General features: G+C 48.9%; 1 protein-coding gene across 2 annotated transcripts in view; it reads right to left on the bottom strand.

Annotated features, from left to right (window-relative positions):
* CSMD2 (CUB and Sushi multiple domains 2) overlaps positions 1–23,047 on the bottom strand; it is a 483,560-nt gene that overhangs the window by 139,348 nt on the left and 321,165 nt on the right. For both annotated transcript variants that reach the window (XM_087820831.1, XM_087820830.1), the window contains exons 15-20: positions 19,930–20,124; positions 10,405–10,543; positions 9,268–9,455; positions 8,289–8,477; positions 7,976–8,092; positions 1,267–1,482 (exon numbers count right to left, since the gene is read on the bottom strand). In XM_087820831.1, the coding sequence (XP_087676957.1) occupies positions 1,267–1,482; positions 7,976–8,092; positions 8,289–8,477; positions 9,268–9,455; positions 10,405–10,543; positions 19,930–20,124 (1,044 nt within the window). The remainder of the gene's footprint in view (positions 1–1,266; positions 1,483–7,975; positions 8,093–8,288; positions 8,478–9,267; positions 9,456–10,404; positions 10,544–19,929; positions 20,125–23,047) is intronic.

The following is a 23,047-nucleotide window of genomic DNA, read 5'->3' on the forward strand; positions in this document are numbered from 1 at the left end:
GCCTGAGAGAAATAGAGGAGCAGGCCACGCGCCCTGTGCTCTGGGCGGCCCTGATGTCTCCCTGCCCTGAACAGGGGGTGGGAAGGGCACAGCGCTCTGGACACACGCTTCCTGGGAGTGTTTCTCAGGTGCCTCATGACTTGACCCTTTCCTCCTCTGCCCCTTCATCTCCTCATTAACTCCACGCTGCAGGGCTCGCAGACTCTCCTGCCTCTTTCCCCGAGGCACTGACCCAGATCGATCCAATCAGCCTGGTTCTAGAGGGTCAGAACGTATGACAGGCCAAGGCAAAGCTCCACATGGAGAAGAATCCAAATGCTCCACTCAACACTCTCAGTGATGCTGCCACTGAGGCAGATGGCAAGTGTGACCAGGTGGCACTGATGGGCCAGCGACCTGCTGGGTACCGCTAGCAACAGCAGAGATGTGACCATCCCTCGTTCCCAAGGGCATCTCCCTCTGGACACAGCTCTCAGAGGCTCTGTGTGCTGAGAAGGGGGGTCTGTCCCAGAGGGGTGAGGCACAGCGGCCGGATAGGTCTCATTGGGAGGTGGGCCCAGGCACTTGGCAGGTGGCTTCTGCTAGGGAACAGCAGGGGGCTAAGCTGGGCCATGTCCACTTCCTAGAGGTCAGATATCTCTTGCCCATCCTGGTGGAGTCCATCTGGTTATCTCTGCTTCTAGCTGGGAGGAGGGACTCTGGGGAACAATGGACAAGGGTGGCAAGGGGACTTGGTGCCAGAGGAGCGCAGGGTCCTCTTTTCTCCCTGAATGCTAAATTAAAGAGTTTTCTTTTCAGGATTCCTAAACACAGAGATAAATATCTATTACTGCTAAGTTAGCATCGATGACAAAGCCCCAAATAAGACTAAAATACTCTAGTATGTTAATTTCAACCCCCATCCTTCCTCTTCTCTTTTCTAAATTGCTGGGGTCGTCAACAGAAGGGGAATCAGAAGTATCTGGAATGACTAGGGCAGGAAGGGACTTCGGTGAACTCCTCTCCTTCAGCCAGTGGGTAGGTCATGTTCAAAGGGAAACCCAGACATCATGAGAGAAGGGGACTCCCCAACATCTGCCAGCTCCTTCCAAGCGCATTACAGGGAAGTCCGTCCTGTGTCTAACCCAGCTATCTGCTGCTGCAGCACCGAGGTCATTCTCCCGGGGACTGGAGAGTGCAGCAATATCCATCTGCTGGGAACACCAGGGGCTGGCAGCAGAGGGAGGGACTGGGTACCCCTCCCTCAAGAGACCTCACAGGCTTTACCTGAGAAGGTGATGTTGAAGCCTTCATAGGACATGGAGAAGTCGGAAATGAAGCGGACCTGGGCGGTGAAGTTGCCGTAGAGACCGGCGCTGATGGGGGCTGGCAGCCTCGAGCCGGTCAGCTGCCTCAGCGGCTGGGTGAAGCTGCCGTTCTCGGTGATCAGCAGGTAGTCGTGGCCGCTCTCCAGGTGGAAGGTGTGGAAAGTAAAGAACACACCTGCCGAGAGACCAGAGGGTCAGGGGGACGGCGGTGAGATGGCTGCAGCAGCCTGGCTGCAGCACCGGAGCTCCACAAACATTTCCAGCTTAGGAAGGTCTACAGGTGTGCAGGACGAGCGCGCACCGATGAACCCGTGCGGGTGAACCCGGATGAATGAACTGGGTGGCATCACTGCAACAGGTCTGGCCGGGGAGAAGCGCACTGCTTCACAGAGGTCAACATCTGAAAGGGAGACTTGCGGCTAGGTCTATGAGACTGCTTCACAGCCATTCATTCATTCATTCATTCATTCATTCATTCATTCATTCATTCTCATTCATTCATTCAACATTTGCATGTTTGTTGAATGCTTCCTATGGGCTAGGGTCCAGGGCCAGGTAGGAGCAAGGGGATATATAAGACATTAAATAGCTACAGTAGAGTGGTGACTGCTACAACGAACATAGATCAGCGTGCCTGGGGAGGGGTACCGAATGGGAAGCAGTCTGCAGCAGGAGGGGGGAGTGCAGGACAGCCTCCTAAGGAGCACACACTTCCTTTGGGTCTTAAAAGAACACAGAGGGTTAACCAGGTAGGAGGGGAAAGGGCAGCCAGGGCAGGTGTGTGTGAAGGAGCTGTGGATCCTGGGGCTCAGCAAACCGCGTGGTGTGGCCGGACACACTCAGCCGGAAAGATCTGGAAGAGGCTGGGAGGGCAGGCTGGGGCTATGCCGGATAGTTTTACAAAGGCAATGAGAAGCCAGAGTGGGTCAGATTTTAGACTCAGCAAGATGTTGGTGGCTGTGAGGAAGACGAATCGGAGGCAGAGGCAGAGAGACAGTGAGAATGGTGGCCGCCGTGCACTGGGCAAGAGGGGCTGGGGAGAGGGGCCGAGAGCAGGAAAGGACACGAGACCTTGGGGAGGGAGAGTGGGGGGAATTATCAGCAAAGGAGGAATGAAAGGGTGAAGGGGCAGGATGGAGGCTTGGGGTAGAGGGGCACTAGGGCACAGGGAGGGGGGTGGTGAGGGGAAGAGAAAGTGAGGGCTGCACTGAGGGGAGGGGCCAAGGGCACTAAATGAAAACAAAACATTCGTTAATGTTTGAGCACTAAATATTTGTGTGTCACTGTCCTACCTGTTCTGTTACTCTGTAGTAGGCCCTATCTGTTGGAAGGGAAAATATGAAAACTCATTCAATCCTGCCAATAACCCTGGGACACGGGTACGATTATTCTTGTTTCCACTTTACACCCAAGGAAACTGAGGCACAAAAAGATACAGTCACTTGTCCAAGGTCACCCAGCCAGCAGGTGGTAGAGCAGGGATTTGAACTGAGGCCATCTGACTGCAGACTGTGCAATAAACTGCTCCACGACGCTGCCTCTCACACTATAGAAGGAGCCCAGGTGGTAAGAAGGGTCAGGCGGTGGAAAAGGTCACGAAGCAGCAGGATCTCAACACCCAAAGCAACTCCTGAGCCTGTCCAGATAGCAGTTGTGTTGGGTGTACACACGTGTAAACTGTGCCCACCCGCTAGTGTGTGTGCCCATGGGAGTGTATGCCGTGGAGGTGCTGGGGCAGGAACTCAGGTGGACCAGGGGTGGGTGCTGGGCCCACTTCCTATTCAGAGTCCACGAACCAGCAGCACAGGCGTCGCCTGGGAGCCTGTTAGAAATGCAGAGCCTCGGCCTCCCCACAGACCTTCCGAATCAGAATCTGCATGCTAACAAGATCCTGGGTGATTTGTAGGCACGTAAGAGTTTGAGAAATACTTCCCTAGATAATTACTGACACGTTTTTGATAAATGACGGTTGGATCCAAGCTCTTAATGTTAAAGCATTTTAGATGTTTTCATATTCTGGCCTCTCTGTTGGTAGAAGCCGGGGAGCTTGGCATATTTGGGATTCTACGGGTGGGGGTGGGGGAACGGAAGAGGTGGTGGGGCCAGGGATGCGGCTTGTAAATGGCCTGTGCCCAGGCAAACGGGATGCATCCATTTATCTATTTGTTCAAACAGATCCTAAGCACATACTAAGTGTCAGGTCTGTGCTAAGCACCGAGAAAAATCTGCCAGTCTAGTGGAGGAGACGGACCATCGATAGGGAGGATCCAGAGTGAGGCATGGGAAGAGTAAGCAGCGGTGTCGCGAGGGTTGGGAGGCTTCCCAGGGGCTGTAGTCCTTGACGTGACGGGTGTGAGCATACCTGGCGACCCACGGGTATGTGTGCTCGCAGGTATCCTGTCCTCCCGACACACAAACACGTGTGCAAATGAGAAAATGGTTCTCAGTCTACAGAGCTTGGGAACAGGCTCTGTGGATCTAGGCCCTCCCCCTTCCAGCCGGCTGGCAGGGCGGGTGGAGAGGGGGCCAGACCCAGCAACGGGGAGGCAGAGTTGGTTAAGACTTCGCCTTGCGCTCCGTACTTCGGAGGGGCAAACACAGCCCCTCCGAGCAGGAGACATTTGGCTGGGATTCTAAGGGTGAGGAAACAACTGAGACGAAACCCCTGGGTTTCCCAGCTGTGCTGACTGCGTGGGGCTCTTCTGGCCAATGTGAGAAAATGAAGACATTGTGACAGACAGAGAGGCCCCAGGTTGGGGTCTGTATCCAGATTTGGGGTGACAGGCGCACACATACACGAATATTGCACTGGAGTGAACCACGCAGAGTCATGTGAAGGACACGGATCCCACGCACGAGCAGAAAGACAGGGCTGTGGGAAAGGCACAGGCTTCAGAGGGAGACTGACCTGGGTCAGAAGCCCATCCACCCGCTGAAGGGTCTCAGCGCACCCTGAGTTTGAGTTTCCTCTACTACAATGTGTGGATGACAGTGTCACCCTCTTAGGTGACATTTAATACTCGGGGTGAGGAACGATTGAGATAGCATATGCAAAGTGCAGGGCCCGGCACATAGTAGGTGTTCTCTTTGCTTGGCTCATCTAGCTCCCAGACAACCTTGTGGGTTTTATAAAAGATGTTAGTCCTGGGGTCACAGCAAGGTCACATTCTCTGGACTCCTGACTTAGCCATTCATTTGGGCTGTGTGTACATCAAAGAGTAATTCTGAATTTTCCAGAGTTTTGAGTCTCTCCTGATATCCTTCTGCCTGTTAGGGAGCCAACAGAGTGAGTAACCTAATAAGTCTGTTCACCTGAAATACTCTTACAAGCAGGGCCCTCCAGAGAAGGGTCTGGGATCAGTTTAATTCCATTCGTATAAATACTTCTTGAGTTCCTTGTGCGTCAGGCGTAGAGCCGAGCCAGGGAAACCGCAGGAAACAAGGCAGACAGGCATCTCAAAGAACTCAGAGTCCATGGGGGAGACAGATGATGGAAATGCAAGTTCTGTGCAGTGGGGCCAAGCCTGGAACTGGGAAGGTACAGGACCACCGGGGGCCGACAGGGGAGCGCAACCCAGACCTGAGCTGGGGAGAAAGGCCGAGGGCTCATTAGAGGAGGTGAGTTCAGGAAGATGAAGAGCTGGCCAAACGGGGGACAGTGCGGAAGAGGCGGCGTCACAGAGGAAAACCCTGCACTGGGCAAAGCTCTCGAGGACAGAGAAAGCGGGACGTTCTGGGAACCGAACGCTCAGTGCACTCAGAACTTCGTGTTTACAGGGCTAGGATGAGGCTGGGAAAGGTGACCTGGGCCAGGTTATTAGCTCTTTTACAATTTCATAAAGGTCAGGCGAAGCCTTTAAATGGTTCTGGGGAAGAAGTGGCCTGGTCGTGCATCACTGACCTCCCGCTGATTCTGCCTGGAACCCCCTTCACCTGCCTGATTCCCGCTTACCCTTGAAGAACGGCTTAAGTCTCAGCTCAGGGCACCTGCTTAACCCTTGGGCTGGCCTCTGGATGTTCCCCACCCCTATCTGCTCCATCTTGGGGTTGGCTGTGCTAGGCTGAGAGGACTCTAGGCTTTCTCTCTCCCCCACTAGACCATAAACTTCCCGAAGGCAGGCGACGCACAGTGTCTGTGTTTTCCTAGCACCAGGATAAGTGCACGTGTAAAATAAGTATGTGTTAAATATTTGGGGAACTGCACTGACTTCTAGGCAAAGGCATGTAGAGAGGTGTAGAGAAACACGACCTCTCCCTATAATGACAGCTGCCCAGACGGAGAAAATCATGACTGTAGGGGCTGCTCCTCTAGGGATTGAAGGGCTGCCTTTCTTTCCCTCCTGACATCACAGAGCAGCTTCCAGCACTTGCACGGCCAACCCTGGCCCAGATGTGGTGGAAACAGCTCTGAGGATGAACAAGGACACTGTCCTGACCCCTCCTCTCCTCCAGAACAACACTGTGGGGAGAAGGGGACAACTGTTCTTGCCCTGATGGCCTGCAGAGTCCTGCCTGGCCCAAGACATCCTGGCCCTTCCTAACCCCGGCTGGGTCAGGCCCATCGAAGGCAAAAGTGAAAGGGCTTAAGTTCATAGATGGGCCAATAAGTTGACTTTTCTTTCAAATTTTCTTTTATTATACAAATAGTATACTTTAAATGATAAATATATGGCAGTGCCATATGTCTCCTAACCATTGCCTTATGAATGGACATTTAAGTAGTTCCTGACTTTTCAAATAAGTGTTTTAGGAGACATCGTTGTAGCTAAAGCTCGATGCACAGTTTTACCTTTCTCCAGGTAAATTCAGGCAGTGAAATCGCTGTGTCCCAAGGCACGTGTATTTTTAGGGCTTTTGATTCTTGTCGCTGAATCGCCCTCTGAGAAGTTTCAACCGGTTCACAAATGTCAGCTTTGAGGAAGAGTGTTCGTGGCTCTGCATGGTTTCCTACACGGTTATGATTTTCTTTGCTGACTTGAAAAGGGAAATATGCTTCATTCCGGGTGGGATTTGCATTTCTTTCATTCTCGGTGGGGGCGATGTCTCTTCAGCTGCATTTCCCTCTATTATGAAGAGCTAGTTCACGAATCTGTTCATTTTACACGCCTGGAGAGCAGGAATATTTTTCCTAAAGATTTTAAGAGCTTTTCATGCATCAGGTTGGTAACCCTGAGGAGATTATATGTCGCAAATATTTTTGTTCATTGACTATTTGAATTTTTTTATGCCTTTAAAAAAAATAATTCCATTTGAAGTTTTACTTAATCAAATCTAACAGTCTTTGCTTTTATGGATTCCACATTTGGTGTCACTCTTTAAAGGATGGCCCTATCTGAGGTTAGATTTCCATGATCAAGGACTGGAATTTATGTGGTTAAATGCATGAGGTATAATTTGTTTCTCTTTCTTCTTTCCAAATGTTTAAGCCCACTGTTTTAAAACCATTTATTAAATAATCCATCCTCTCTTCAGTGGGTTAGAAATGACACTTTAATCATATATTAAAGACAGTCTCTCTCTCTCTCTCTCTCTCTCTCTCTCTCTCTCTCTCTCTCTCACACACACACACACACAATCTATTTCTGGACCTTTATTCTTCTCCTGATTTGTGTGTCCACTCCTATACTCATACCAAATTGTAAAATTATTTTAACCCACAACAACATTTTAATATCTGGAAGAATTACTTTTCTTTAAAAAAATTTTTTTCTTGGCTTTTCTACATGTTCATTCTTCTAGATCAGAGGGTCTTATCTAAGGGCACGCATCAGAATTAACAGTGACGTGTTCTAAAAACACAGATGGCTGGTTTCCACCTCCAATGTAAACAATCAAAACCTCTAGGGTATGGGCTACACATTAAGGTGCTTGCTAAAGGGCAGGGGGGCTAAGAACCATGACTCTAAAGCAACTTCGGAATAGGCTTCTGGGGGTCAAGGCCAGGCCTGCCCGGTTACTCTTTATTCCCAGACCTGAAATCTGCCACACAGGTGCCATTCAATCACTATTTGATGAACAAAAGAGTACACTAATTAATGTTTATTTTGTAACCAGCACCTTTCCTTTGCTCTTGGGCTCCCAAAGATCACTTATGTGAGGCAACAGTCCAGCCTGGTGAGGAGCAGCTGAGGGATGCGTGAAGAGGACTGCTGTGTCCAGTATCGGAAGGGTGGACATGAGGAAGAGGGAACAGACACATCCTATTTCCCCAAGGACACGGAACAAAGAAGGACGTTTTGGGGGCACCTACCAGGCTATTAGGAGGGGTCAGATCTATCACAAAATGATAATAGGTGCCCATTGGTTGAATGAGTTGGCCAATTCCCCACCCCTGGGCATGTATAGACATTTTTGACAGAAGGTGTGTCATCTCATGGGGTGTGTTCAAAGCAGATTCCTGCATTAAGGATTTGAGATCTGGGAATCTCCAAGATCTATTCCAGCATGGGGACTTTGATTCTTAAAAATACTTAGTTTTAAATAATTCTGTTTGTGAGTTCTGTGATCAAAGAAAAAGGTTCTGGGACGTTTCTTGTTAGTGAGAAAAACTCAGACTAAGCCTAGAGGTCACTATATAGGGAGATCCTTGTTGTGGTCACTTTGACTTGGGGAATGTGGGGTCTGACCATGTCATATCCCAATACCTGCTATGGGACTAAAACACTCACCCTTGCCATGCGATGTCTCGATAATCCAGGTGCAGTTCAAGTTATTGGGGTAGAAGTCGGGGAACCCTGGTGACAAGATGGTCCCACTGGAGCCTTGAATGAAGCCACCACAGAGTGCTACAGGAGTAAAGAAGGCAGTGAAAGACTGGAGCGGCTCAGGAGCTCCCCCAATCCTCCTGGGAACCTGTCCCCCATATCCTTTCAAACCCATAATGCTCACTGATGTTGGGAGAGTCAGTGCCCCTTCAAGCTCCTGGATTTTTACGGCAGGAAAGGAATCCACTAGTTTAGTGCCCCTTATGGTGTGCCTTACCTTCACAGCTGGGCAGGGCCCGGCTCCACTGGAAGTTGGGCTCACACTCCAGGGGCTCCCCGTCACTTAATGTGTAGCCCGAGTCACAGCTGAAAGTCACCAGAGCACCCACATAGAAGTCATTTCCATGACGCTGCCCATTTACAGGGATCCCTGGATCCAGACAGTGGTCTGACTGCAGGGTTATAGCTGGAAAAGAGAGCCCACAGATGGAAAAGACACCTCACCACCACCACATCAGAGGGACCCCAGCTGACTCACACAGGGAGGGAGGAGAGAGCCCTGCTTTACAGAAGGCTTAAGTTGTCATTAACCCACTCATCAAATGTGGCTGTCAGTATCTGGTGAGAGACTATTAGAAGACCGATCAGAGCAAACAAGTAGACTTAATAATTCATTCATTCATTCATTCATTCATTCATTCATTCATTCATTCAGTGAACATAAGCTGAGTGTCTACTAAGGCTTAGACACCATACTAAGGCTTATGGCTACAAACCTGAACAAGAAAATGACCCCATCCTAATGGTGCTCTCTGCCACAACTTCTTACAATGGTCTGTGGAACTGAATTGATGTCAGTCTCTCTAAATCGAGGCACCAGCAGTGAATGCAGAAGGTGAAGAGAGAGGGTGAGTGACTCGGACATTCAATCTCACTTCAGCTTCACGATCTGTCAAACACTCTGTGCCCAGAGTGCCCAACATGGTGCCACCTAATTGCACACAAAAGAGGCCTTGCTGGTGTGCAGGCCACCAGCTTCCATTGCTTCTGAAGATCTGACAGGTTCTTTAGAAGAAACTTTCATTCTCTCTAAAGGTTGAGCTCTGAGCGATGCTGAGAGCAAGGGGGGTCTCCTGAGGAGCACAGCCTTGAGAATGCACGGGGATGGGGCCGAGCGGGCAGCCCACTCGTGGAGCACAGTCCCAGGTCCTTTCACCCACCCAGCCAACCCTGTTACCTGCCTCCCCGAGACTCACTCTCATAGCGGAGCTGGAAGCCGATGTCCGAGTGACTCTTGTCAGTGGAGAAGAGCAGGTAGAGGTAGTTGCTGGTGCTGATGAGGAACTGAGGGACCTGGGTCCCATGGTAGACCCCGATCAAGGGCGCGGAGTATGTCCGTCCATCTCTCACTTCCAGAGTATCATAGTTCACCTCGGTTTTAAATCTGCCAAAGATGGAGATGAATGCTTCTAGAGAAACCCAAGGCTTATTAATTTGCAGATGACAAAAGGCCTTGTCTGACCCAGGGCTTCAGAACAATCAGATTTTGGCAGGCTGGGATAATTTAATATAATTTGCACACATTCACCAGCGATGTGGAGACCTTCTCTACTGTATTTAAGCCCTTCTCTTCCCACAGTGGACACAGCACTCTCAATCCTCTCTGATGCCCAGGCAATGACCCACCGTAAGGCTTAGACGCACAGTGACTAGCCTCACGGGGGTTAGAATGTTCCAGGCTGGTGTGAGCTGACTATAGACTGGGGCCAAAGCTGATCTCTAGGCTGTTTTTGTATGGCCTCAGAGCAAAGAATGGTTTTTACATTTATAAAGAGGTTTTGTTTTGTTTTTTAAAGCAAAGAATACATAACAGTTATCCAAAAGTGTCTACAAAACCTACAATATCACATCTGGCAGCTCCCAGAAGTTGGTGGACTGCTATTCTTGACCATGAATGCTTTGCCTAGAAGTTTGTGTTCGCATTTGGGTGGCTTCTTTCCCCACTCGAGGGGCATAACCAGGTGGGAGCTGGAAGTGGGCACAGAGCAGGATCTGGTCAGAGGTCAGGAAGTCAGCCTTCGCATATTGGAAATTTCAGGGTTATGCTCCCCAGGTGCTAATGCCCCCTTCACCATCTCACAGTATCTATCTGCCCACGCTCCCTCCTCTGACATCCCCCAGCCTCTGCTCACCCCTCCAGTCATAATCCCTTAATCAGCACAAACCCTAGTCCTGAGGTTGGGTCAAGGCCAAGGGCAAAGCCAGTGCCGCCTGCCAACTCAGGGAAATCTGTCCCAGCGTTCGCTGACCTTGCTGACCTTGCGGCATCAGTGCTGATCCCCACTCACCGCAGGTCCCCTCCCACCCTCTCCCGAGGCCCTGGTTACAAGCACCTGTCGAAGGTGATTTTGATGGGGTAGCCTGGCTGGGCTTCGATCACCCAGGCGCAGCTCAGGGCATCCTTGTAGAAGCCAGGCCAGCCCGGAGACAGGATGGTGCCACTGGGCGAAGTCAGATGACCGCCGCAGGGAGCTGGGGGGACAGAAGGGAGAGAAGCAGCTTTCTTGAGGGAGGAAGACAAATGAACAGAGAAAAAAAAATCCTCTCTATAAAATGTGTCCACCAACAAGTATTGCTTTTGTTTTTATGGAAAATTACATAAACTGAATAAACTGTGAGTTCTGTCCACCGGGACCCTTACGGATATGTTCAACTGCATCATTTGGAGTTTTATTAAAGGCCAGAGGGGAGAAATGAAAAGAATCCTTCAAACAAAGTCCTTGCCCATTCTAGAGGGGCTGCAGTATAGCTAATATTTGGGTCACACTAGTCTTTTCTTTGTTCCTCACTCAGTCGTCAGGCCTGTGGCAGAGGAGGGACCTGCCCCCCAAGCAGCACCGGGCCTCTGGCGCTGGAGGCTGGGCAGAGCCCGCTGCTTGGAGCACCAGCAGGACCTGCCCCACTGTGAGCTCCACGAGGGCAGGGGCCCTATCACTGTCTTACTCGGCTCAGATCCCAGCACTTAGCCTAGAGCTTGGCACAGTTGTCCCTCTGTGCCCCAAATCAGCAACTATTACTTAGATGAATGAATGGATGGAAGGATAAACGAATGCTGTCCATGTCGGTGATGCCACCAGACACTGGTGGTCAAGGCACACCTCTGATCTCACCAAGCCTGTCATTGCTGTCCCTTGGCCTCGCTGCCCATTCTCCCCTTCCCTCGGCTTCCTACTCTTACCCACATTTTCCCCATCATTCTTGCCTCTTCCTGCAACCAGGCCCTTGGCCCCTATGGTGGTCATGAGCGCTCTTCCAGTCCCCCTCCTTCAGGGTACGTGGTCGGCTTTCACTGTGGAAGTGATGCTAGGCCACGTGACCACCTTGACCAGTAAAATGAGAGTGGGAGTGACGCACGTCTGTCCATGGGGGAACTGTAAGAGCCAGGACACGATCTGTGAAATTTCCTGCCTTGGTGACTGTGGAACAAGAGTGGAGATGGACATCCTGTCAGCCGGCCTGTAAGTGAATCCGAGGAGCAGAGTCCCCGATGACGGGCTACACATGTAATCTGGGAGAGATATGACTCCTGTGTTTAAGCCACTGGGGTTTGGGGGTTGCTTGTTAACACCGTCTAACCTAGGCCACACCTCTCTCCCCACTCCCAGTGAGGCTGCTGTCGCCACACTGCCATGGACTGAGAGCCCACTCGTGCCGGGCATTTAGCGTCACACCAATAGTCATGCTCAGTCTTCACCAAACCCAGACCCTGTGAGGGGCTGCTATTCCTTTCTCCAGCTTACAGCTAAGAGAGCTGATGCTAACGGAGGCTAGGTAACTAGTCCTGTGTTAGCAAGTGGTAGTGCCTGGACTCAGACCTAGGAAGATGGTGTAAACCCAGAGATCTCAGGCTGAGCAGCCTCCCAGCCTTAAAGGAACCCCTGCTTCCTTGGGATTTCCTTACTATGGGGCTACCAGGTGCCAAAAATGCCCTGAACAAGACCGGGGAAGGGGCTAAAGAGCTACCAAGCACTTCTATCTCTGCAAGTTTTTCTGACTTCCTCCAGGCAATCATTTTCATAAAATACAGCCAAATGTAGCACCTTCCCTCTCTCAATTCTATAAGCTTCTTGGAAATATCTCAAATAACTGTCAAGCATTCTTAATAGAAAGTTAAAATAGGAAGTTTAACAAATAAAGTAAAAAATAATAATGGTGGTGATAATAGTAGACGACTCATACTGATGACAGGACGCTTTATTATCCCCATTTCATAGAGGAGAAAACTAAGGCTACACAGGCTAAGAGATTAGATTGAGAGCTAATGAAGTTAGCACTGAGATTTAACCTCAAGACCTCTGACTCCAAATTCCCCTGCAGCACATAATAGTTCTACAACCGCGGCCGGTGGTAATGAGCTCATGGCTACCGAGAGCTTAGGCATGTCAGGGCTTATGGATTATCCTTGTGACAACTGCAACACTAAAAGGCAGATAGTGTTATTACCCTCATTTTATAGGCAGGGATTACTGCCCATTTTCAATAGGGTGAGGCTGGAGAAACAGGTAATTACACAGCACCTATATCAAACACGGAGAGTAAATTGCAAATGGGTATTATCACCTCCTGGATAAGCTGGTTTTCGGAACCGATCCATCCATCTCTCTGAAACCACTAAAGCTTTCCTCCATTTCTCCAATGGGCATGTGAGACGTTGCAGGTGAGGCGGGCATGCCGACCGCTCCACCCCGAGTCTCCCTGCAGGTACTAGCCCCCAGCAGAAGTAGGGACTCTCTCTTGGCTCCAGTTCAACACAGGCCCAGCCTCTTTGGTTGCTGGGCTGTGATCTCCTCACTCACTTTCCAGAAGCCAGAGATCACACAGTCACTCCATTCAGAGCATGTTTATCAGCAAAGCTCTACCCAAAACCTCCAGCGAGGGAACCCGAACCCCGCCGTTGGCAGTCAGTGTTTTGTCTTCTTTCTCTGCTCTGTTGCTTTGTTACCTGGGCCAGTTCATCTCCTCTCCTGCTCATGTGATGGTCCAATGACCTCTCTATCCATTCGGTCCTTCGCTCTCCCTAGTTCATCTTCATATTTCAGGTGGCAGCTGCCAGGCAGGGAGGAGGGCAGGATTCCTAAATGCATGTGTCTTTACCATTTGAAAAGAGGCCCAACCTCACTCTCACTATGAAAATACATGTTAAAACTACAACAAGAAATAGTTTCTCATCAGGTAGGGAAAACCAAAGCTGGATGACATGTGATGCTGGGGGAAAGGAGGTATTCTAGGACCTTGCTGGTAGAAACAGAAAATGACACAACCCCTATGAAGGAAAATTTGGTGATATCCAGAAAATTCATATGCATTTACTCTATGACCCAGCAATTCTATTTGCAGAACTCTATCCCCAAGACATAATAGCAAAATATGAAATGACATATCATCTATCTATCTATCTATCTATCTATCTATCTATCTATCTATCTATCTATCATCTATCATCATCATCTATCAACCAATTATCTATCTATCTATCTATCTATCTATCTATCTATCTATCTATCTATCTATCAATCATCTATCAACCAATCACCTATCTATCTATCTGAGGCTATACAAGACAGCATTATTTGTAAGAGCAAAACATTGAAAACAGCCCAAATGTTCAGCAATGAGTGAATGAACTGGGGTAATCAACAAAATGGATTATTTATGCAGCAAGAATGAGGAATAGTCTATATAATGTCATGGAGGGGTCCCTAGAATATATTATTAAGTAAATAAAAGCAAGGTAGATAGGTAAAAAATAAGGGTATAGTATGATTCTACATCTAAGAAAGGGGTGGGAGACACACACACTTACCTACTCTTATTAACAATCAATGCAAGAGTAACCCCAAATCTCAACATTACCTATGGAAAGAGGGAGTGAACAGGGTAGAGAGGATAAGAATAGAAGCTAGACTTTCTCAGTATACACCTCATTTTAGAGGTTTAGCTTTGGATCTTTGTAAGTACTGTGCACAATTAAAAAGAAATACTGAAATTTGGTAAGCCATTTCTTAAAACTCAAAAAGTAGAGGAACTAAATGAATGCAATACTGTGTCAGTTGGCATAATCACACATGAAGAAACTAGTGGAAAAAAGTTAAAAACACTGTAATTTGATAGCCCATTCTAGTAAGAAGAGGGGACAAGAAGAATTGAAAGAGATAAAATTAAACCCCTGGAAACCACACACACACACACAAAAAAAAAAGAATTGAAAGAAAAACAACCTAAACTATTTCCAGTAATCACACTGCTGTACGTGGTACTGGTATCGCAATTCTGAGGCTCTCCGGTATGTTGGTGGAATGGGAAATTGTGTTGGTGGTGTTGGGGACTGGGCTTTTCAGCAAGAGTGAAAGGAGATACAGATATGACATCAAGGAAGTTAAGTAAAAAGGAAACCGTGTTCTTGCATTGGAAATAAAATGAACCCCTGATGCATTTTACCCTTAAAAAACTATTTCTTAGCTCTGTTCATTGAAAAGACTTAGAAACAAGGGCCTACTCAATCGTAATAAGCACCTCCAGAGCCCAGATTCTAAATATCATTCTTCACTTAAAAAGAAACCAGGGCTCCGTGGAGAAACAGTTGATTCCACGTTGGGGACAGAAAATGCACAAGATGTGGTTGGGCTAATTTCAAAAGGCTTCCACTGGCCAATGGGACAATTTGAGAGTCGATTAGAGTAACAATGGCAGTAGATTTAAATACATAAAATACGTTTAAATATATTAAGGTATTTACAAATGTTCAGCTTTGGAAGGTGTTAAGGAATCGACTCATTAATACGAAAACTGGTAAATAGAAGAAAATTAAGTATTTTTCCTGCCTTCCCTTTAGAAACCATACCTCAGGGTCACCAGTCGATGCAGGCAAGTTTTAAGCATCCCAGCTTATGAAAGAAGAAATGATAGCACGTTTCCAGTGTGCAATCCCCAGGCTATGATCGCTGATTATTCCTAATGTCTCCCAAAGAGAGACAACCAGACATTATGTGCCTCTGAGGTAGGCACAGAGCCCTGCCTATAAAATACTCTGGCCAAAGAAATGGAACCTAAATCTGATTAGGTTTCTAGATCTCACTGCCAATGAAAGGAAATGTAAGATAGAGAGGATCGTGTTAAACAACCTCCCAGGGATGTAATCACCAGAATTCAGGGTGCAAGAGACTCCACAGGATAAATGACCCGGCTTCTTCAACAAAAAATTGCAGGGGGTGTTTAAGGGGGTAGACACCTTAGATTAAAGAAGATGAGACATATAAGCCAATTACAATGTATAAACCTAACTAGGCTTCTGATTTTTAAAAAAATGCTATAAAGGAAAGGATTAGACAATCATGGACATTTGATTATAGTGTGATTTTTATTTTTTTAAGATAGCAGTGTTGTGGTTATGTCTTAAAGAGTTCTTTTTTATCCGTTAGGATACACATTAAAATGTTGTGGATGAAATATTTTGCCTGAAATTCACTTCGTAATAATCTCAGAGCAGGGTGGTGGTGTAAAATGAAACAAAATAGGCCATGAGTTTGTAATTGCTGAAGCTGGGCAACAGGTGATGGGTACATGAGGTTCATTATACCAGTACCTCTGTTTGAAATTTTCATTAAAAATGTTAGGGCAAACAAGAGAAGTGAAGGCAGTGACTCCAACAGACATTTGTTCAGCTCTCTTCAGAGCAGCAGCATTCACAACCGCTCCAGAAACGCCCGCTGACAGGTGAACGGATAAACAGAGGTGCGTGCACACAGTGGGTGTTCTTCAGCCTTGAAAAGGAAGGAAATTCTGATATATGCAACACCACAGATGAACCTTGAGGACATGATGCCATGTGAAATAAGCCAGTCACAAAAGGACAAATATTGTACGATCCCACTTATATGAGGAACTTACAGTAGTCAGATTCACAGAGAGTAGAATGGTGGTTGCCAGGGTTCAGGGGGAGGGGGAATGGGGAGTTTGTGTTCAAATGGCCACAGAGTTTCTCAGTTTTGAGAGCTGAAAAAAATTCTGAAGATGGATGGTAGAGCTGGTTGCACAATATGAATGTACTAAGTATCACTGACCTGTACACCTAAATTGATAAAGATGGTAAATTCTGTTAGGTGTATTTCACTTACTAATGAAGAGGAGAGGGTCCTGCCTTGAACAGAAAGAGGAGCTCAGCAATAGACAAAACACCCTGTGCCTAACTCAGTGCCTGGGACACAGCAGGTGCTCAAAAAATGGGTTTTTTTTGAAGGAGTGAAAATACTGATGGAAAGGTAGAACTACTGGATCGAGTAGCTCATGACTGAATCGAGTTCCTCCAAATTCACAGGTTGAAGTCCTAACCCCCTGATGAAGCTGTTTTTGGAGATGGGACCTTTAAGGAGATAGTTAAGGTTAAATGAGGTCAGAAGGGTGGGTGGGTGTCCTTAGAGAGGAGGAAGAGGCACTAGGCCTGCAGGCACATAGAGAGGAGAGGCACGGGAGGACCCAGCAAGGAGGCCTCCGCCTGGCAGCCGAGGAGAGAGGCTTCAGGAGAAACCCACCCTGCTGGCACCCTGATCTTGGACTTGTAGCCTCAAGAACTGTGACAAACAAATTTCTGCCATTTAAGCGACGAGTCTGTGGCATTTTGTTATGGCGGCATGAGAGGATCAATACACTGGGCTTCTGATGAGGGGCCGTGTCCTTGTGAGGGGTGCACCACCTCTCCTGCCCTCCGATGCTACAGCTGTCCAAGGCAATGGTGATGCTATAGGATGGTACCAAGGACTAGTAATCGACGGGTGCCTTTTCCTTTCCTGTATGTTCATCCTCATAGCAACCTGCAAGGTGGCTACTGGCGTTCGCCTCACTTCACAGCTGAGGAAACCGGTACAGAGAAGTGAGGTATCTGGTCCCGCAACACACAGCTAGGAAGCGGCGGAGCCACGATTTAAACTTGGGTGGTCGGACTCCAGCGTCCGCATCTCTAACCACTGTGGGTGGGCTTGGGAATGCCCACGCCCACCCTGACAGTAATACTAAGTGTCCGGTGGAAAGGCCAGAGGCAGTGACAGCCTGTTTCTCTGCCTTCTACTCCGCCCTGCCCTGCTGCTGTGCCACCCATGGGCGCCCTCACCACCCTGCCTCCGCCATGTAGCAGAATGAAAGGAATCGCACAGACCTAACTTGGTGATTAAGGGGTGGTTCTGGGGTCAGAATATCTGGATTGGCATCCCGACCCTCCCGCTCACTCAGCTGCGTGACCTTGGGCCAGCTGCACAACCACTCTGTGCTTTGGGTTCCCCGTCTGTGAAGTGAGGACAGTGACAGCGCCTATCTCCTAGGCCGTCAGGGGGGCTCCGCAGGACAGTGCACGTAAAGCACCCGGCTAGTCTTCAGCACACGGCAACTGCTCAGTTACCAGCCGGGCGATCTCGGCCACGCCGTCCATCTCGCTGCCTTCTGCGGGTCTCACGGACAGAGCACAGGGACATCTCCCTCAGGAGGGTGACAAGAAGCTGAATAGGCTGGAAGCTCCCTAACTGCCCTTCCCTCTGCCTTGGAGGCCTAAATGGGCTGCAGCGATCACTTGGATTCCCCTCGTGGGGCTGGGGAGAATCGGCCTTCTTTCTTTTTCGTAGAACTTAAACATTTTCTGAGTATAAAAGTAACACATTTGGTATAAACATGGAGAAAAAAAAGGTACACGTGTTTATACCAGACTGTTAAACTGTTTTCCTCTGGGGAATGAGATCGGGTTCAACTTTATTTCACTTGCGATTTATTTAAAATTTTTTTACAGCCACCAAGTATTACTTTAAAAAGAAAATACATACTCACTATAGATTATTTATCTCCTGTTCCCCCCCCCATGTATTTCTTCTAAGCAACATTTAAAAAAAAATCCAGTTTGAGTCTCTGACTTTTAATAAGGAGTTTAATTACCTTTATTATCATGACTGATATGTTTGTCTTACTGCTGTCATTTTGTTTTATGCTGCCAATTTCTGACGCTTCCATGGGGGGTCCTGTCTTTGTCTTTTGCGACAGACAATATGTCTCCTTTTGTTTTAATTTTCTACTGGGATATGGAAAGTAGAGAATCTGCTTTTCATCCTATTTGTGGATGATTTTAAGTCTTTCATAAACATGTTTGGAAGTATATTCTCTCGAGTGACACAATTCAAGAAAAACAGAGTAACAGTGTAGCCAAGAGACTAGGTTTGAATTCTGGCTCTGTCACCTATAAGCTGGGAGAAACCTGGGCAAGTGACTCAACCTCTCTGTGACCAGCGGGGGCCATAACTACACCTGCTTCCTAGACTGGCGCATGGCTGAAATGAGTAAGTAAAACACTAATCACAGTGGTACAGAATTCGTTGGTTCTTCTTTAAAAGAGACAAGGGCCTGGCCGATCCTGGCTCAGCGGTTGAGCGTCGACCTAGGATCCAGGAGATTGGGGTTCGATTCCTGGTCAGGGCACACATGCCCGGGTTGCGAGCTTGACCCCCAGTGGGGGGCATGCAGGAGGCAGCTGATCAATGACTCTCTCATCATTGATGTTTCTATCTCGTCCCTCTCTCTGAAACTGATAAGGATATATTTAAAAAAAAAAAAAGAGAGAGAGAGACAAGGAAGAGAGGAATGTGGGGGGAGAGAGCCAGGCAGTCCCTTGTAGATGCCTGCACTACCTGGAAGTCTTTCTTAGGAAATTTCTGATTTTCTTTTTTAAATCCTCACCCAAGGACATGCTTAGAGAGAGGAAATTAGAGAGAGAGAGAGAGAGAGAGAGAAACATACATTGGCTGCCTTCCCTATGCTCTCTGACTGGGGATCAAACCAGCAACCTGGGCACGGCCCTGACCAGGAACTGAAACGACAACCTTCTGGTGCACGGGATGAACCCGACCAACTGAGCCACTGTGGCCAGGCAGGAGATTTCTCATTTTAAACATATGGATCCCGTATGTTCTCTAGATCAGGGGTCATCAAAAGCCAGCCCAGGGGCCACATCCAGCCCATTTACTTGTGTTGTCTCAGGCTGTTCTCATATAACGATGGCCACGTTGAGGAGAGACTGCGGGGCCTGCAAAGCCAAAAATTCTTCCCAGCTGGCCCTTTAAGAGAAGTTTGCCGACTGCTGCTTTCTATCAGCCGGATAATCATCCCTCTTTCTAAATTTAGGAGAAGCAGCCATTTTCTCCCTCGTCCCATTACAGCCTCTCAAAAACTAAGTGGCTCTTAGCATATATTAAAAGAGTTTTTAAAAGACCATTAGCTTCTGCATTTAATTGTCCACAAGGTGGGGATACTTAATCAAAAACAAAACTAGAACATTGAAAAAGACAGAAGATGCTGATTATAAAGCAGGGTTCTCCCAAGGCTGGGACGCCAGGGGGAAAAGGGTCCATGGAGGGGCCAGATTCCAGGGGTTTCTCCGCTTGACCTGCTCTAGTTTTAGAGCCGGGATTGGCCACCCTAGGCAGTGTCTCTCACTCCTCCCCTCTGATGTACTGCTCCCCAGGTCCCCCAAACCAGGGTGGCAGCAAATGCCCTTCACTCTGAGAATAGTGAGAAGGCTCCTCTTCCCTGCGCCCCCACAGGGTCTTTCTAATAGGCTGCCCCTTATTTTTGGTTGCCTACTGTCCCCCCAGGGACAGAATGAATGAGACAGCTTTAATTTCAAAATTAGCACTTTGCTGTGAATAGTGAGCTGTGTTAAGGCCCATTAACAAGACCAGATTCTCGCCTGCATCATATGCGGCTTCGAGTGTTTCAGTGCCTGGGCCGGACGGTGGTGGGGAGCACCCGGTGCAGGAGGGAAGCAGTGGAGAGGAGCGGAGGGTTCTGCAGGTACCAAGTCCTGGTGGCCCCAGGCGGCAGGCACCTACCTTCACACCGCAACACGGCGCTGTTCCAGACCACGCTGCCTTCCTTCAGGATGCAGGTGATGGTCTCTGAGCCCTGAGTCCCCAGGAAGCCTTCGTCACAGAGGAAGGAGATAGAACTTCCCAGCTGGAGGCTGTCACCGAACCGTTTGCCATTCACTGGAACGCCGGGATCGGGGCACTCGTTGTGTCGGAAGGCTGTGGGGATGGGGGTCAAGGATGTCATTAGGCAGATCTGGTGTGCAGCTGGACCCCAAAGAAAGTCAGCTTCATTATGATGGTCAACCCTAGCCCTCCACCAGTCCCCCAAGAATCCGCCATGCTGGGGGGAGAGCCAGAGACCCTAGACCCAGGGACGGATGTTGTGCATAAAGGGGGTGATTGTTAAACCTGCTCTCTTGCCTTCCCAAGCACCTAATCCAATTTCATTCTAATGAACATTTATTGAGCAGGCAGTGGGCTAAGGATTTCTCATAGTCACCTGCTTGCATCATATAATGATTACACGAAGTAGATACTATTATCCCAGTTTGCAAATGAGGAAACTGAGGCTTCAGGACCAGATGTTTCCTCAATGCCAAATCCATTCCATGCTTCCCTGTCTTCAGTCATTGGTGACACTAATAGACACCAAGCATCATGAAGCAGGTGTCCTGGAATCAGCGCTGTCTGAACCCATTTCCTTCACTCCCTCGTCTCTGTCAGGCTGCCTCTCACTCTCGCAGGCAACTGATGATGCAGGTGGGGCTGGGGGAGGACAGAGTGAGAACACCTTTGGGCTTAATCGAGCTTTGCCTCTTGTTAGTTACACGGTCCTGGGAAACTTATGTAATCTTGCTGAGCCTGTTTCCTGACCTATAAAACGAGATCATCCTTCACTTGCAGGGTCATCCTGGGATAGAAATAAAATGAAAGTTGATATGAATAGCAGAGTGGAGAATATCTGTACAGCTGTACAGCTCCTGACGGGCGGTAAGGACTCATTAAGAATGAGTTGCCTTCCCTTCCTTCCTCCCATTTTCCCTTCATCACCACTGCCCCTGAGCATATTCCCAGCCCTCCTCCATCAGGGGTCAGGGTGCCAGTTCTCTCACTCAAGTCTCCGAAGCCACACCCAGTTTGCACCCCTGCTGTATGAAGGCCAGCGGCTTAGCCGTGGAGACCAGGTTCCGTGGCTGCAAGGGCAAGTACCACTTTAAGAAACTCAGTTTACAAGCCTCTGAAGTCCCTGAGTGATGGAAACATTTGCACAGTCAGAAACAGAAGCAGCCTGCCCTGGAGGCTGCTGGATCTTGCTGGAGACAAGAGGCCTGGAGACCTGGCGATCCTCCCTACTGAAGGTGAGCTGTGGGGGATCCAAGGTGGAGGTGAGTGTGCTGATTCCTCGCAGAGCCTCCACGAAGTCCCCACCACCCTTCCCTCTGAAATGCAGAGCCTAGGGCAGCCCAGACCTCAGGCTCTCAACCTTTCTTTATTAGGAACTATAATCATGAGGTTGCCCTGACATTTAGAAATAAGTGGTGCCCGAAGCCAGAAGTCCAGGTGTCACACACACCCTATCAGTCATACACACACACACACACACACACACACACACACACACACACACATGCACACAAAGATCTAAATATGGAGCTATTTTCAACACCTGGGAGCAAGAGCTCTAAGTCAAGGATTTAAACACTGCCCAGCTCTAACTGGGCATCTTTTCCAACCTGTCTCCTGCCATGTGAAAAGGGCTAGATCTCAGTCTACGAGGTTTCTGGTTGGGGCCCGGCGTGACGACTGCACTGTGCTCATACAGCAGGTGCTCAGTAAACAGCATCTACTTCACACTGTTGAAGGTGCTCCATGTGGAAGAAGGATTAGGTTTACTCCAAGGAGCTCCAGGGGTGGGGGAAGACCCCGGGTCCTTGTTACAGGGACAGAGCTTTCAGGTCATCACAAGGGGAAGCACAGAGTGCTCTCCTTCTATGGAGACGGCTGTCTGGGGAGGTGAGCTCCTGACACTGGGCACACTCCAGCTCAGCCTTGATGGTCATCAGTAGGGATGTGACCCAGGAGATGGCTGTCCTGCAGGGAGACTACGCTGCTTTCCAAACACTTGTCCACGGACTACTGTTCACTAGCTGTATCTGAACCTCCTCAGAACCTCTCAAAAAGTAGATGCTGGGGCCTTGGCCCCCTGGAGATTCTGACTCAGCAGTAGGATGGGGCCCAGAGTTTAAAATATTATTTCTACTTCTCCATCCAAATGCCTCTCTGTGTGAATGCACAGAAAAACACCTGATGTCTGTAACAGTGTTCGCCACATGCTGTCAAGAACCATTTCTGGGTGGGGAACTTGGGGTGGTGGTTAGCATTTCCTCTTTGACCTGCCCCGGTTTTCTGAGTATTTACGTATTGGGTGTGTGTCATTTTTGCAGTGCTGGAGAAATCCTAGAGAGGAATGCGAGGTAGGAGCTTGGTCCTCAGGTAAGGTCCACAGCCTTCCACCTCTTCCTCCCGAGGACCCAGCATTTGCTCCTTTCCTGGAAAATGGGGACTTCCTGGTTTTCCTGGGAGACTATACGCGCGCATTTTTGCCGCGGGTGCCCCATCCGTGTCCACACTTCCTTTGACCCTGCAGAGCTGTCTGCTGTCACCATCCTGGACAAGTGGGGCCTCCCTGGGGACCTCTTAACCTCATTCGCACTTCCCCAGGGGAGTGAGAACATTTGAGTCATTCATGAATCTTTCCACTCAAAAAACATTTACTGACCCTTCCCATGCACCAGACCCTGTGCTGGGCAGGTAAGCAGTACCCTCCCCTACCTGTCCGGAGCTCAGGGTCTCATGGAAAGCAGGGTGAGCGCAAAGCCAGAGCTGCACTGCTAGACCGGGAAGGTCGGGGAGGCGGACGGGCTCTGCTTCCTGCCCCCAGGGGTGCCGGGAATAGGGTGCCCTGGAGGAGGCAAGCTTTAAGGAGGCTGATTGCTTCTAGTAAGTCTGGTGTCCTGAGGAAGGTGCTGAGGGGAATGTCAGGGAAGGGCTTTAGTTGGGGTGGTCCCTTGGAATCTGGGGTACCCAGTGGCTGGTCGTTTGGCACCTATCGGCTTCAGCTCAACTAGACTCCAGGAAC

This window comes from Miniopterus natalensis, chromosome 9 (assembly GCF_054644295.1).
Source record: "Miniopterus natalensis isolate mMinNat1 chromosome 9, mMinNat1.hap1, whole genome shotgun sequence".
Lineage (NCBI taxonomy): Eukaryota > Metazoa > Chordata > Mammalia > Chiroptera > Miniopteridae > Miniopterus > Miniopterus natalensis.